Here is a 16,580-nt window from a genome sequence, read left to right as displayed (position 1 = left end):
TCTGCCAGTCTATGAAGCAAACACACAGTTCTTCATCTATCTCCAAAGTTCGTTCCGCTATAATTCTCATCATCCCAATTGCATCCCTGGTTCCTTTTCCTCTTCTAAATCCAAACTGATCTTCTCCAAGTACATCCTCTATTTTCCTTTCAATTCTTCTTTTAAGTATCTTTGCTATTATTTTTGCTGTATGTGCAATAAGACTTATTGTGCGATGGTCGCTGCATTTTGTAGCTTTTGTCTTTTTCTTTAAGGCAATCATTGTAACTTCTGTAAAGTCCTTGGGCCACTCTCCAATTTCATATATGGTGTTCATTAGTTTTGTCAGTTTTTAAACCACCTTCTCCCAGTAACTTGAGCACATCTCCAGGTACATCATCATCTCCTGTAGCCTTCCCCTTCCTCATTTCCTTGATAGCTTTTTCCACCTCACTTTGTAAAATATATGGTCCTTTCTCATCTGTATCTACTTCTTCTTCTGTTTCAACTTCTAAGGTTTCTGGCCGATTAGGTCAATCATATAGTTCTGTAATATAATTTTCCCAAATTTTCAGCACTTGCCTCTGATTTACTATTCTATTCCCCTGGGAGTCTTCGATGCCAATATTTTGAATCCCATGATTCTCTTTCCATCCTAGTTCTTTTGTTTTCATGTACATCAAATCATAACGTCCTGTTCTTTGAAATTCTATAATCTTGTGGGATTGTCGTCAATACTCCAGTAGACAAACCACACGAAACTGTACGATTGTATATATTGAATCGTTTAAAGTCAATATACAGAACACAGAAAATACGTATAATATTCAAGCGTTGGCTGGCCTGTCTGGGCGGTGATGCAGTGCTGCGCGTGCCGGGGGATCGACTGGCTCGGCCGGTTGCTGGGTTGTGGAAGATCCGTTCGCTGAAGGTTTGCGGCAACTATGTCAGTTACCCGGTCGCAGAAGTGGAGTTGATGCCTCTGTCTTCGTTGCCGTTTCGAGTTGAACTGATTGCACCGTTGGCTCCCAGTCTTAAATACTGCCGGCCAGGAGGCGGAGCTAAAGTTGCAGTTGTCACGGCGCGCATCCATTGGGCCGTGCACGGAAAGGTGGGGCCACGGTGAAGTTTATAAATATATGTAGCTGGTATATAGGTCGTAGTAGTTGGAGAGGGTGTAAATTCTGTGTCTCTTTGGTCACAGCTGCCTGTTTGGCACTTTCTGAAAGGGGTGACGGTTGTCTGCCAGATGTTGTGGGGATGCTCCCACATCACCCCCCCGCGGAGATGTCTGCTCAGCTGTTGAAGCGAGTAGGGAGGCGATTTGACGTCCGCAGCGCGTAGATTTTGCGGCGAGTTGTGGAGGTGTGGCGGGTAAGGCCGGTGCTATGGTTGTTGGGTTGAAAGTCGTGTGGGCCCCGTGGCTGGACTCGTTCAGCATGTAGGCAGGCTTGACCCGATCAGTTGACACAGTGACGGGCCTGTCGTGTACAAGAATTTGCATCGTCTTGTCTCTCCGCGTGAGGACCTGGTAGGGGCCACGGTAGGGGGTCTCCAATACCCTGCGGGCTGCGTCCTGCTGGAGGAAGACATGAGTGCAATTACCGAGGTCTCTGTGCATGAACGTAGCCGGGGAGGCATGCCGTGATGCCGGAATCGGCCTGAGTCGAGCCATATGCTGCCGTAGTTCAATGATTAACTGCGCAGCGTCTGCTGGTTTGGTGGTCGGTATTAGCAGCTCGCTGGGCACTCTGAGGGGCTCACCGTACATGAGCTCAGCTACCAATGCTTGTAGGTCCTCCTTGAAAGCAGTGCGAATTCCGAGGAGAACCAGGGGAAGCACCTCAGTCCACTGTTGGTCCGCGTGGCACATAATGGCTGCCTTCAGCGTTAGGTGGAAGCGTTCCGCGAGTCTGTTAGCTGCTGGGTGGTGGGCGGTTGTACGTGAAAGATGGATGCCACACAGCCTGGCCAGGGATGTGAAGAGTTGTGATTTGAACTGGCGTCCCTGGTCGGTGGTGATCGTCTGCAGGCAACCGAAGCGTCATATCCAGCCGGTCAGTAGGGCGTGTGCCGCTGTGTCGGCTGTGATGTCCGGAATGGGGACGACTTCTGGCCAGCGGGTGAAACGGTTGACTGCAGTGAGGCAGTATGTGTAGCCCGCTGACGTCGGAAGGGGTCCTACAAGGTCGATATGGATGTGCAGAAAGCGGGCTGCCGGCAGTGTAAAGTCGCCCAGTGGAGTGACTGTGTGGCGGGAGACTTTGGAGCGCTGGCAGGACTGGTAAACTCGTGCCCAGGTGCGGCAATCCTTCTGTACACCTGGCCACACGAATCGCTGTGCGACCAGCTTTGCTGTTGCTCTGGTGCCTAGGTCGGGGTCACCAATGTGGGATTGTCATCAGTGCTCCAATAGACAAATCACACGAAACTATATGATTGTATATATTGAATCGTTTAAAGTCAATATACAGAACACAGAATATACGTATAATATTCAAGCATTGGCTGGCCTGTCTGGGCGGTGATGCAGTGCTGCGTGTGCCGGTAGGATCAACTGGCTCGGCCGGTTGCTGGGTTGCGGAAGATCCGTTCGCTGAAGGTTTGCGGCAACTGTCAGTTACCCGGTCGCAGAAGTGGAGTTGATGCCTCTGTCTTTGTTGCCGTTTCGAGTTGAACTGATTGCATCGTTGGCTCCCGGTCTAAAATACTGCCGGCCAGAAGGCGGAGCTAAAGTTGCAGTTGTCACGGCATGCATCCATTGGGCCATGCACGGAAAGGCGGGGCCACGGTGAAGTTTATAAATATATGTAGCTGGTATATAAGTCATAGTAGTTGGAGAGGGTATAAATTCCGTGTCTCTATGGTCACAGCTGCCTGTTTGGCACTTTCTGAAAGGGGTGACGGTTGTCTGCCAGACACTATGGGAATGCTCCCACAATCTCATTACATATCTTTTCAAGATATTCCTTTTTGGCCCTGTCCGTGGCTCTTTTCAATTCATTCCTCAGTCTCCTGTATTTTCTCCTGCCTTCTTCATTGTTGACATTCTTTCATTTACTTCGCTCCTCCATTTTACTCATCATCTCCTGTGTAACCCATGGTTTTCTTGCTATCTTCTCAACTTTACCAACCAGTTCACTAATATTATCTAACATGCATTCTTTTATATTGTTCCACTGCACTTCAGCATTTCCACTTTCACTTTCAATTGCACTGAGTTTCTCTTCTAGGGTCTCCTGCATGCTTTGTCTTTGACCTTCAAGATGTGCTGAAATTTTCCTGAATATGTTGATGAAAACCATAGAAATCCCTTGTCCCAGCGTTAACTTGACCCACATATCCTCACATTTGAGGTCATATATTACTGCTATTTCAGGATGTATTTTCCCTTCTCTGCATGTCAGTTACAGGTGTTCAGTGTTTACAGCTTTATTCATCAAGTTCCTCCCAGAAATTGAACATTGAAAACATTGACAAAAATGTATCCCATGGGGCTGATATAAATAATTTAGTGGTTGGTTTCATCATCACTCCATCATTAGTTACATTATTAACAATGTGTTATGGGAATTCCTCAATCATTTTGCCTTTGTAATACCTTGTAAAGGAACAGCCTGTAAGAATGTAAGGTACATTGACAGATCTCTGGGTTATGTCTCTTGGCATCCTATGGAATTAACGTAGAACCTTTATTTTCTTTTACTGGAGATCTAGATATTTTAATGCTTTGTAATAGAACACATAATAATCACAATTGAAATTGACTTTGATGTGAGGGTCAGCCCATCTTGAAACTATTGAGATGCTGCATTATACCTATGCAGGGGCCACATTATGAAAAATATATATTTTGAAGGAAACTGATAACAAATATCTGCCCAGAAGCAATCAGATATGTGAAGCACAAGCGCACAAGTAAGAATTTGACCCACAAGGTTCAAAAACATAGTTCAAATTTAACACAGTATAGTAGTGTAGCAGTTTTAGTATATTAAGACACCTGAAGATGGCCATTTACAGCTGAAACATGTTGTGTTGAAAGTGAAAGAAAGAAGGAACATTTTGTTGCATTGTTAATGGACTGTAGTACATAAACAGTTTATGGGTTCTGACAATGTGTACTCTTGTAGGCAGATATGGACATGTAGGAAGAACATAGTGCTTCCATCTTCAATGTAAAGATGGAGACAACATGTTCCTCAAAATGGAAGTGTTTATCTGCAAGACCCAGTCCAGAAGACCTTAGTCTAGTGTCACTACTGTGGATACCTGAGAACTTTTCATTCACTTGTTTTTGCTACAAAATTCACCACCACTTTTAAAGAGGAGAAAGCATGAATACACGTCTTTGGTGAGTTGAAGGATGCCCTTGCAGGCAGAACACAACGAACTTGTGGTCTGCACACTGCCAGTAGAACAGCCTAGACTTACCAGTGAAGATATATGTATCATAGTCCTTGACAGGGCATTATGAAGGCATGTAGGTGGTGTGGGTATGAGGCATTAAAGTGATGAATGTTCAGTCATGCTCCAGTTGCCTTGGACAGGAGAATGTGCATATTCCTGTCACACTGTGTGAGAGTGAAGCTTGTTTATCCAATCCACAGCTGTCCTGTTTCTCTGATTATAGGCCTAAACATTCAGTTGTATGTACCTGTCAGAAGCAGTACACCGGGCATCTATAAGTGTTTTTGTTTGTGGACCACATTAATTCATCCTTGGACTTATAGAAGGTTTCTCAGGGGGAAAGTTCAGTATTCTGGGAGGTCACAGTATCTGTCAGTCTAAGCGAAAAAGTGTTCTATTCCGAACGGTTTCAGAGATAGTGCTATTTCATTGTACACTGTTCAGACGAGCAACAGGTCATGTCCTCACATGAGTTGCAAAGTGCAGTGATGTTGATGGTGGAATTTTCGAAACTGCACCAACTTTGTCACTTGAACAGTAAATTAGAAACAGCATGTAATATCTCTTTCTTATGAACAGTTTTGGAACTGCACAGTGAAGCAGCTCTGTCTTGGAAACCATGCAGAATAGGACACACGTACATATATACCTCCCAGAATACTGACCATTCTACCTGGGACATCCTGTATAACTACTATGTAGGTTCTGTAGCATCATGATAATTTGTGAAAATTATGGAAGGAAGCAGTTGTAGCGTATTTTGAGATGATGACACAGCAGTTGCCATGAGCAGCTGCAGAAGCTAACGAAAGCTAATTCAGGATGGTCTTGTCTTCAGGCTGGGAGCTACCAAATGTGAAGTACTAGTGCAGTCACTGCCCCTCTGCATTCACGCCAATAACAATGTAATATTGTCGTGTGCTAAATTTCATTTCAGGATTTGACTCTGCCCCATCAGCTGAACTACGAGCAGAACATGCACGATGCTATTGCTGTTCTTCCACGGCTCCACACAGGATTAGATGTCAATGTTAAGTTCACAGGGTAAGCTCATGCTGTTGTTTGCAGGTCTGACACATCTCATCAGTCTTTCATGTGTAAGGCGTACGTTTGGAAGTTAGAAGGAAATTATATTCTCTGATTTAAATTATACTTAATAAGGTTTTAGGACACAAAAATTATCTTTACATTTTACCCAGGAGTACATTTTAAGCATTCCTAGGCTTCATAAAGTAAGTTTTAGAGAACAGGCACTATAAACTGTTCACTCTTCTTTTGTTCCCTTCTTTATATTCTCCCTAGTGACTGTGATCCTCAATAGGTCAACTTATAGGAAGAGTAAGTAACAACGAACCAGATGAGATGCTCGGTTGGGGCCATGCTGTCTTTTTTGCAGCTGTTGTCAGCCCTTCCAGGCAAATGTCAGGATTGCAACTCAGTGAGGGCATGAGAACTTCCAAATCCTGTACAATACCATGTGATCCTGTCTAATTTAAATACTGGTTTATTTAATAATGCCAGGTGCTTGTGTTAAATCACTGATTGATTTTGAGTATTAAATTGAGAAATATGTACATGGTCTGTTTATTGTAACCTGAAGAGATTATGGAAAAGCAGCAGAACCTTCATTCACAGTAGTTGGTGGTGTATGCTGAGATGTGAAACCATGACCTCCCAAGTACAAAGATGGACCATGACTTCTGTTGATTTAATGTGCAAGAGAATTTGTTACATGTGTTCACATGTGTAGTTAGTTAACTGTATAATTACAATTCTGAGCACATGGTCTAAGATGACAATGACTTTTGTTGACAAATTATTCTTTCAAAGTAAAGTGTCTGTTCCTCTGAACCAGCGATACTGCTTTCTGCATGTGAGTTCTGTTGAGAGGCTCCTGCTCTGCTCTCTTCAACAAAGGAGACTAAATTTGGAGGACTCTGTATTCAAGTCAACTTCGGAGTCCTTCGTAGGTTTTAGCAGTCAATCAGAGACATTAGGTTGTATATCTACCCTTTCACCAAATCACATTCACTTTTACCAATAATTTGTGGTAGATTAAGTGATACATTTCTCATATTTCACTAGAATATTTTGTGATGTTTTTATCATATTTTGTTTTTGCTTTCACAGAGTTAAGGATTTTGAATACACGCCAGAATGTATAATATTCGATTTGCTCAACATCCCTCTTTATCACGGATGGCTCGTTGACCCACAGTGCCATGAAACCGTAATAGCACTGGGGTCTTTGGGATACAACCAAGTAGTTGAGAAGATTATCCTCAATAAATGCTCAAGCAAGATTGATTTAGTTACTGAAGGTGAGAAAAAATTTTTTTTTTGTTTTATTAAAGTTCATTTGTTACTTTGGCATTGCACATGCAGTATAAGAAAAAGTGGGCTTACGATTTCAGTTTGACATACATGTCATTACCGTAGTTGGGTCAGGAAGGCTGTGTTATATGCTGCTTTAATGTATGAACTGCTAGACTGGTTCTTATATTGATCCTGTTTTGCGGTGAGGAACCATGGACTGTACTCCCAACATTTGGGAGATCCTGTGCACCCATCATAAAGGCAGAATGAGTATCTGTCACCTTTGCTGATACCAGTAGCACATGTCCACCATTTTAGTGTCATGAGAGGGTTAGCAAGCCAAGGCAGACCTTGGGTAATTAGTCACTGTCTTCTCATCTTGACAATTTGAGTTTGAGCTCAGGGCAGTTCATTAGGGATCTGTGGTGGGAAAGGTGACACTGGGTGGATTTTTGCTTAATCCTTTGGGTCCCCCTACTAATTCTCACTTGACCTAATTCTCCCATTTTGACCTGGTAGAGTGCATCATTTATGGCAAAGGTACTTGGCGGCACTCATTGTCATGACCCGGTAGACATTGTGAAACAGACAAGTAACCTTAAAATGGTGTAGTCAGTTTCTTGAGGTGTCCTCAGCTTCATGCAACTTACCCCATTCACTTTGGTGTCTGAAACACCCACACCACTGCTTTAGGTTTGGCCTGGCCCTGTCTGGGGAATATTCCCTCATGCCATCCACACAGGCCACACCATCCGTACGGGTTTCTCACCACCGTGTATTCCATCCTTTCCCCGCAGAAATGAGATTGGCCCCTTCAAGGTCTGTCTTTCTGTTCCACCTGTTACTGTGTATTGCTTGTCACTAGAACAGCGGCTGTGCAGGTATTTGTAAGCGATATTTTAGTCACTGCTTCTTTGATGATGAACACTTCGAGGATGTTGGATGGAATACATTGACACTGTGTCTCACTTCAACACATTGCCATCACCCCAAAACAGGATTAGTATCAACATTCAGTTGTCATGAGAGACTGAAATCAGTTTGACCATTGTAGTCAATATTTTGAATTTGTATATATGGTGAAATTCCAATTTAGCATTCCTGAATTTAATGAAATATTATACAGGGTGTAGCAAAACACACCGAGTTTCATGCACGTGGTACTGTAGTACCCAATACCGCCACCGCGAGCGCTCCTGCAGTTGAAATCAAGATGGCTGCTTTCACAGGTGCAGAGCATGCTCGTTGTGTGTTTTGGTTTGAAGAAATGAAGTCTGCTACACAAGTTCAAAAGAAATTTTGCACTCAGTATCGCAAGGAACCTCCCAGTAGGCCTACAATTTACTCCTGGTACAAGAATTTTGTTCAGACCAGATGCTCTGTGCTCCATGCCGAGCCACCTGGTTGGCCACGTGTTTCTGACGCTGCAGTGGAACAAATTAGGGAGAGCTTCTTTTGAAGTCCATGAAAGTCAACGCGACGTGCATCTCGGGAACTGGTATTCAAAATGTTACTGTGTGACGAGTGTTACGAAAATATTTACACTTAAAAGTGTAAAAACTATCCATTGTTCAACACCTTACGGGTGCAGATAAGGTGGTTCGTAAGGAATTCTATATGCAAATGTTTCATCAGATACAAGACAATAAGAAGTATCTGGACTCCATAATTTTCAGTGATGAGAGCACGTTTCATGTCAGTGGTAAGGTCAATACCCACAACTGCAGGATCTGGGGCAGTGAAAATCCACGTGTCTCCCTGGAACATGTTCATGATAGCCCAAAGGGGAACGGGTTTTGCGCCCTCAGCAAAGAAAGAGTGTACGGCCCCTTCTTCATGGAGATGACCATTACCGGTATCGTATATCTGGACATGCTCCAAGAGTTCCTCATTCCACAGTTAGACGAAGATGACCAGGAAGGACACATTCACTTCCAGCAAGACGGCTTACCCCCACATTACCTTGGAGAAGTGCGCGAGTACCTCAGCAACCATCTCCCTGGTTGGTGAATTGGTAGAGCAGTGCCAATAGCATGGCCACCTCATTCCCCGGATCTTACTCCCCTGGATTTTTTCTTATGGGGAATCGTTAAAGATTGAGTGTTCGTACCACCTTTGCCTGCAAATGTCATTGAGCTCCAAACTCGAATTACTGCCTCAGTTGCAGAAGTGACGCCAGAGATGCTACGTAGCGTGGCAAGAGACTGACTACAGGTGGGAAGTCTGCCACATTATCAGTGGAAGTCACATTGAACCATAACTAACCGAGGTAAAACTCGGTGTGTTTTGCTACATTATGACAGTTCAAAACGTTGTGTATGCCCTCTGTATAAATTTATATAAGCTTTCAAAGTTATAAAGCTCTTTTTGAAACACTGTATTTGGTGAATTTTTTCATCTCAGATTGCAGTGAATGTAAACACTGCATGATGCTCCAATGTTTTTTATGTAACAAATTCTTGAACCCTATTATTGCAATTATGGCTGGAACAACAGTCAGTATTCACTTTTTCTCTCTGCCAGAAATCGTTAGTGCATGATCATAATCCTCAGTGAGTGATGTCCCATTTTGAGCAAACACAAAAAGATCATTGTTTTTGGCATCATAATTGCTTTGATTTTCAGCTGAGTTTTTTTCGATATTTATTTCCTTATGTCATGAATTGTTTAGAAAGTAAATTAATATTATTGATTTTATAATCATATTTGTTTGTGTAGCAGTAGTTTCTGTAATTGCTATTGTAAAGAAACCATTTGATTGTAATTTTGTAACATGAGCAGTTGCATACCTCTCATTTAGTGAAAACATAAGTGGTTTACCTGGTTACCATGTCTTGACGTCTGAGGACCAGTATCTTACCTTCACCTTGGCATGAGCTGAAATTCATGATTATCCAAAAGATTTCAGAGACCTGATACTGAGTTGATTTGTTTGATGATTTCTTTAATAGTACTTTGTCAGCCACATGGGTTACACAGCTTGAAGTTACAGAATTTAAGGTACTATTTCAGCTTTTGTAACTGTCCTTTGTTCTGTTAAGTTTGCAAATAAATAAATAGGAAATGAATTTAACTATTAAGAAAGCAGTCTTCTGGGATTTGGCACCGTGTATATGTGGTGTTAACCGACGTTTCGGAGGAACGTATCGCCCCCATCTTCAGGGTTGAAGAAAAAGTATAAGTAAATCTGCAAGCGACAACACCGTGAGACACGGTCAAACAGTCTGTTTGACCGTGTTTTCTTCAACCCTGAAGATGGGGGCGATACGTTCCTCCGAAACGTCGGTTAACACCACATATACACGGTGCCAAATCCCAGAAGACTGCTTTCTTCATAGTCACCGCCGTGAAAGCCTCAAATCTTACAATTTAACTATTATTAGCTTCACATATTTTCATATGTTATATAATTATAACGTTATTGTTGTTGCAAGGGGGGGCATGCGGTAGCATAGTTGGCTGAGGCACTATGCTACCAACTGGAAGGTTGTGGGTTCAATTCCCGATGAGGACATTGTATTGTTCAGTTGACTTTATTCTTCTAGTCACGCTGTGGCCCCGGGGTTGACTCAGCCTCTAACAGAAATGAGTACCAGGAATCTTCCTGGGGTGTAAAGGGCGGCCAGTGCATAAGACTGACAACCTGACCGCCATCTGTGAGCCGATTGTCCGGAAATGTGGGAACCTGGACGTCTCACAACCCTGTGTGCCTCTGTGGCTTATTACAAGGATAGCTTTACCTTTTTTTTCTTTCTTGACAGGGCTTCATATGTTTGAGCAAGTTTTAGAACCTTTACAGAGTAGATAATGAAAAGTTCAGTCCAGTGTGACATACGAATTTACAACACTTCAGTCCTCATTCGCCTTACATGTTTCGATTCAAAAGAATCATCTTCACAGGTGCACCACTACGATAAGGAAACACTGTTACATAAGATATTCTAACAATATGCACTTTAGATATGACTAATGCTTTCTGTATAAATTTTGTTATCACGGTTGGTTCCGATGTTTATCTTAGGCACGCACAATGGCGCTTCTTGAAGTGTAGATTTACTAATGATGAGCTTCTTTTAGTGTATTTCCTGGTTATTCTGAGTGGGGTTTTTCACTGCACGCAATATGGTGTTCACTGTTCCATACATTAGCCTCCCAATGTATTTAAAATTGTATTAAAAGTTTCCATGTAAACAATTTGTTACTATATTAAAATATCTTGAGCTGACATTGGGTCATGTTGTTTTCCTCCTGATGATGGGAGATGTCATTTATTTCTCTTGGTTTTATGTTCTTATTATTAGAGTGTAGTTCACGTGCATGCTGTGTCGTTTGTTAAAAAAAAATTTAGAACCTTTGTTTAGGCCCTACCATGTGGCATGCAACATTTGCTCAGAAGTTCCATTACTGTGCAGTATGTATAGAATTTGGGATTCTGTTCTTGCAGCTCTGATAGCAGAACAATTCCTGGAACGCACTGCCTCACAGCTGACATACCATGGGCTTTGTGAGCTGAATACAGCCATGGGACAAGACGAGCTTGCTGTGTTGTTTCGGAATAACCACTTCAGTACAATATTTAAGAAGAAGGTAATCAATTTTTTTCCGCAGTTGAATATTAATTTCAATTCTGTATGCAGTTATAGCAAATGAATGTGGTTTGCTTAACATCTTGCATGTGGCTTCTAGGTCTCGTTATTTCAGTGTGTTCATGTAGCTGGTTTTTGTATTGTCTGTTACACAGAATCTGATTAATTCAAAAGTGAAGGAACCCAATATAGCTCAGACAGTGGTCTTGTGTGTTGTGACACTGTGTATTATTATAATGGATACCATCGTTAGGAGGTACATGCTGCCTCCATCATCAGGGTAAAAATGGAGTGCTTCAAACATTTGTTGATATCACGATGGAAACAGTGGGTTGTATACCTGCAGGCTGGCTGGCTGCTAATGCTGCCCAAATGTAATGCAATCAATACACTTGTAATTTAAAAACCATAATTAGTTGGAATGTCTCAAATGTTATGATTATTGAAACTGAGGAATGAGGCAGTTTCTTGTTGTCTTGTGTCTAGCAGATGCCAAGGCACTTCTTGAAGCCATGGACATCCATACTTTTATAAGTGTTGGGACAGTCATAATGAAAATGTTGACATTTGATAACAAAATGAAAGAAAATTATACAAGTTGAGTTGAGTCTGCAGTTATTTTCTATGAGTCCCATTGCTTCATAACTTCATAGAAAGCTTTATTTTGTGTTTTTCTGATGTAGTTAACACTGTTCATTAGTTTAGTGACTGGCAATCTTTGTTGCAGACTCTATTGAGGGTCAGCTGTTACTAAATTTGTTTGCATTTAGTAGGAAAGAGTTCAGGTTATGCATCACAGATTTCAGAGGTTTATGGACTTTAAGGAAGTATATAGTTCAGTTAGAAGAGCAATGCAGGTAATATTTTAATTTAATGAAACAAATCTCAAGAATCACATTGGATTATTTTAAATCAGTCGTGTGTTTCTTGCCTCCATTGACACCAAGCTAGCTGCTGCAATGGAGTGTAGTGGTCTGTGAGAGCCCTGTTGTCATGGTTTATCTTGGTTCAGATGTCATATCTGGGTTTCCTAAGACTGGCATCTGTTGTCAACTGAGGAGGGATTTTGGGAGAAGTTGGAAATGGTTTCTTGAAGGCATACCTTGAAACCATACAATTATTTGCCTACACACCAACAGGATGCAGTTGTTGATGATCTGATGATGTGTAACTAACATTTTCTCACTCGATACTCTTGAATCATGATGAAGATCAGCATGACCTCGAGGTGAAAGCAGTGTATGAAAAGCAGACAGATGTAACAGGAGCTGGAGTTGCAGGTGGGGCTTTGGTCCCTGTAGTTTTTGGTGTTGAATGAATTTCTGCATGTGATTGTGATTTCAACCAGTAATTTCTTCCCCATCACACTCACTATCATTCTCATCTGTTTCATCAATATTTTGCTTCTCAGAAGCCATCTTCACTTTCAGCAGACATGTGGGTATGGCCACACATTTACTTTATACGGTGGAGGGTTCGGTACTGTGTAATCATAGTCACCTGAAAATTCACTGTCATCAAACTCACCAGATCACTTTTCTATAAATCTTTTTGTGTTATATTTATTTTATCGGGCCATGAACTATCTCACATTAAGGAATATGCAAGCACATATAAAATATGTCCTGCACAGCACCACATTTAGTGAAGCAATGCTGTTAGGCACAGCAAATGAAGTTTCCCAGATGACTGGATGAAAACTGAAATAAATTTGGTTATAATTGAGTAGTGTGAGAGTTGTGTTCAGGTGCGACAAGAGCTTTACTGTAGCCACTGCAGTGACAAGAAATGAGATCTTATAGCCAAGATGGGAATTACTGGTATATGAGAATGGCCGCCAGCAGTTGGGCTTGTGGTGCTTCAGTAGAATTGAGTGGCAGACTGCGTGCTAAAGGGGTTAACTTCAGTTGCTGTTATCAGAACACAGGAAAGGGAAAAATGGAACACGTTAATTATCAGGGCAGCAAAGCATGTTGTGTCCCACAGTGTTACTTCAAGAAGTAGCATATACAAAAGGAACAGCAGTGTTGTGCCCTGTGAAAATTATGCTTCTGAGAAGCCTTTTTAGCAAGTGATATTGCAACACAGAACGGGAAGACGCCGTTGTGTCCTGAGGTAACTAAATACCTTTTTTATATTGATACCAGTTTGTATAGAGACAGAATTCTAGAGAATATTTTGAGGTTCTATTACTGGCAGAATTCTTGTATGACCAATTTTTTTACTGTAAGGCAAAAACCACATAATATTGTGTCCCTTGTTTTAATGTAAAATAATTGTGTAGAAATGTGGAGCAGTTACTTTAATCAATTTTTTGGTTCAGGCTTTCCATAACAGAAACACTTCAAGCAGAAAAGTAGCATGTTTAGTGTCCTTCCTAATAGGAATTTATAATTCAGTGTTGTTGGTGTCATAACATTGCAATTGAATTGCAAATAAATACAGTTAACAAGAGTCTTCTAAAGACCGAGAATATAGTTTTCAGTATTTGAATTCTTGCCAGTGACTCTGTACAGTGCATGTACTTCTGTCCTTCCCAAAAATGTTGGCCCACAATCTCCTGGCTTTATGCGTTATGGAACCAGCTAACCCTCATAAGTGTGTAGAATGAATCATTCAACCCAAGCACTTTTAGTAATTGTTGCTGAAATGCATTATGCTCTACTCAGTATCCATTCAGTTGTAAATGAATAAGGCTGATTATTGTCAAGTATTGCGTTAAGCAGTGATTGTCATTGTGAATGAATAAGGCTACAGTAGTGAATGTGATGTGATATCCCATCAGACAACTGGTATTTTTGTGTGAATTATGTGAAATGCAGTTCTGCTAGAAAGTGTGGGAGGAAATTTCACCATATATTACGTAGTATTGCAAATCAAAGCACAGTAAGCATCCATAAAGTCAGATCATTGTGGTCACTTCTGGACAGGAAACTGTTTAAAAATGTTGTGTTCATGCCAGAGAGAAAGTGATGCAATGAGGGTATTGGCAGCAACACTTCAGTCTTGTGAAACTTTTGTTTATGGGGGTTGTTTATAGAAGAAGAAGAGTTGGAGGTTACCATCCTGAGAACATTGTTAGAAGTTAGTAACAGAGAAGTTCTTTGCTTTAATGTTAGCCAATTTAGTATGTGCACATATGCGTGTGTGTTCTTGTGTTCATATGGAGCAACTCCACATGAGCGTAGGGATTAAATGGTAGCTTATAGTTAAAGGTATGCGAGCTCCAGCAGACGATTGGCAAGTGATGATTGTTCTCTGTACATTGTAGAATTAGAACATTGGCTACAGTCCGCTTTTGAACTAAGGAACTTTTCTTATTAACTGCACAGAAGGAATGGAAAGATGAATCTAATTTTATAACGTTTGTACCACCAAGCAGGCACTTTTCAGGCTGTACTTCTGACAAGAGCACCGAAAGGTAAAATGAGTCAAAAGAATTGGCTTCACACTGAACTTTGAAGAAACATCTGTAGCAATTGTAGCCTTTGCTGGAGGTGTGGCAAAAGGTATTCTGTGTGGAACACTTTCCATTTTACAGTAAACTGTTGCTAATCAGGTTGCAGTTAATCTGGATTGAAATGAAAAATTGTGTTCACAGTTGAATACAGCATTTAGGAAGGCAGCTGAGTCACTTGTCTCTTCAGACAAAACTTGACAGTGTCTTCAGACCTATATTAAAAAAAAAAAAAGTAAAGCTATCCCTGTACCAGGCCGTGAAGGCCCATAGGGTTGTGAGACGTTGAGGGTCCCACATTATCTAGACAATCGGCTCAAAGATGGCGGTAAGGTTGTCAGCCTTACGCGCCGGCCACGCTTTACTCCCCAGGAAGATTATTTAATTAATTCCTGGTACTCATTTCTGTTAGAGGCTGAGTAAACCCCAGGGCCTAGTGCGGCTGGAAGGATTAGGTCAACTGAAAAAAATTCAATGACCTCACTGGGATTTGAACCCGTGACCTTCCGGCTTGTACTGTACCACCTCAACCACTACGCTATCGCATGCCCCCCTTCAGACCTGCATTATCACGTTCAAAAACAAGTACAGCTTCTGAGTCTTCTATTGATGAATAAATGTATTGTCTTTTTGTAGTTTTTAAATAAATGCTCTACAATGATATTTTTGTTATTTATTCTTGTCAGCACTACTTATGTCATTAGCTTCTCCAATTATATGTATTCTAAGTTTTTTGTAATATTTTAGGGCTACCTTTTGCTTCACTAATTCTGATTATCACTTAATCTGGATGACCCCCCCCCCCGGTTACTCCGGATTAAGGAGAGTCTACTGTACAGGGTTTTTCATTTTTATTTAAAAATAAAGGCAACTGTGAATTACAGTTTCTGTCCTTTCACTCTATAACTGATAAATTGGAGCATGAAACAAGGGAATATTGTGCAACACATTCAGAAACGACGGTGCATAAAGGAAGTGGAGGTGTAGTTATAAATCCCTCATAATAATAATAATAATAATAATAATTGTTTGTGTTGTTATTTGTTGTAAATACAATTTTGATGTTGCAATTGATCGGCAGGTGTGTGGACCTGTGGATGAAGCCTCGTCAGATTTGTTGGGCATGTCACAAGAGTTGGTGAGTGGAGTTTATTGTCTGTTGATTTAGTCTTCTTTCTTGGCATGCGTCCACTAAATGGCTTGCTTAGTTTGATTTCAGCTTGCACACATCCCGTATAACTGCAGTAGAAGGTGAAGCAGCCTCCGGGTATTAACTTGCGTGAAGAGAGTCATGAATTTAGCTGAAATGATAGCTTAAGTTACGGATGCTTTCCCTGCCTTGTGCTTGACTTACTTCAGAAGCTTCTTGCCAGTAACAAGAGATTGTACCCATCCTTAGTGCTCCAGTGCCGCTGCCTTATGACCTCAATCAGATGTCCACTGTTGCACATTTATTAGATCATTCTTCAGTTCATGGCTTATGGGTCTGTCTGAGTTCAACAGCAAAACACTCTGCAGTTGCATCATTTGAGAGATTTTCTGTAGCCCATGATTCAAAATAGGCCACAAAATAATACCACATTGTGCTTCTCCGTGAGCCAGAGTAGTGTAGCCCGTACAGCAACAGGCTACGGGCTGGATGACCAAGAGGTAGAGTCTGAGCCCTGGTAGGGGAGAGGGTTTTCTGGTCTCCACATCATTCAGACCGGCTCAGAAATCCACCCAGCCTCTTAACCATTGGGTACCAGGTGATCTTTCTTCAAGGGTAAAGCTGCCAGGGTGTGAAGCTGACCACTCACCTCCAACTGATGCCGAGGTCAAGGAAATGTGGA

General features: G+C 41.6%; 1 protein-coding gene across 8 annotated transcripts in view; it reads left to right on the top strand.

Moving 5' to 3' along the window:
• The window catches only part of LOC111867324 (ubiquitin carboxyl-terminal hydrolase MINDY-2), a 41,923-nt gene that overhangs the window by 7,079 nt on the left and 18,264 nt on the right, over positions 1 to 16,580 (top strand). For 7 of the 8 annotated variants that reach the window (XM_023857071.1, XM_023857070.2, XM_023857075.2 and 4 more), the window contains 4 exons: positions 5,327 to 5,433; positions 6,520 to 6,710; positions 11,150 to 11,292; positions 15,830 to 15,886. In XM_023857071.1, the coding sequence (XP_023712839.1) occupies positions 5,327 to 5,433; positions 6,520 to 6,710; positions 11,150 to 11,292; positions 15,830 to 15,886 (498 nt within the window). The remainder of the gene's footprint in view (positions 1 to 5,326; positions 5,434 to 6,519; positions 6,711 to 11,149; positions 11,293 to 15,829; positions 15,887 to 16,580) is intronic. The other variant, XM_023857074.2, reaches the window with a different exon arrangement.

This window comes from Cryptotermes secundus, unplaced genomic scaffold (genome assembly GCF_002891405.2).
Source record: "Cryptotermes secundus unplaced genomic scaffold, Csec_1.0 scaffold1964, whole genome shotgun sequence".
NCBI lineage: Eukaryota > Metazoa > Arthropoda > Insecta > Blattodea > Kalotermitidae > Cryptotermes > Cryptotermes secundus.
This window is presented reverse-complemented; position numbering and strand designations above follow the sequence as displayed.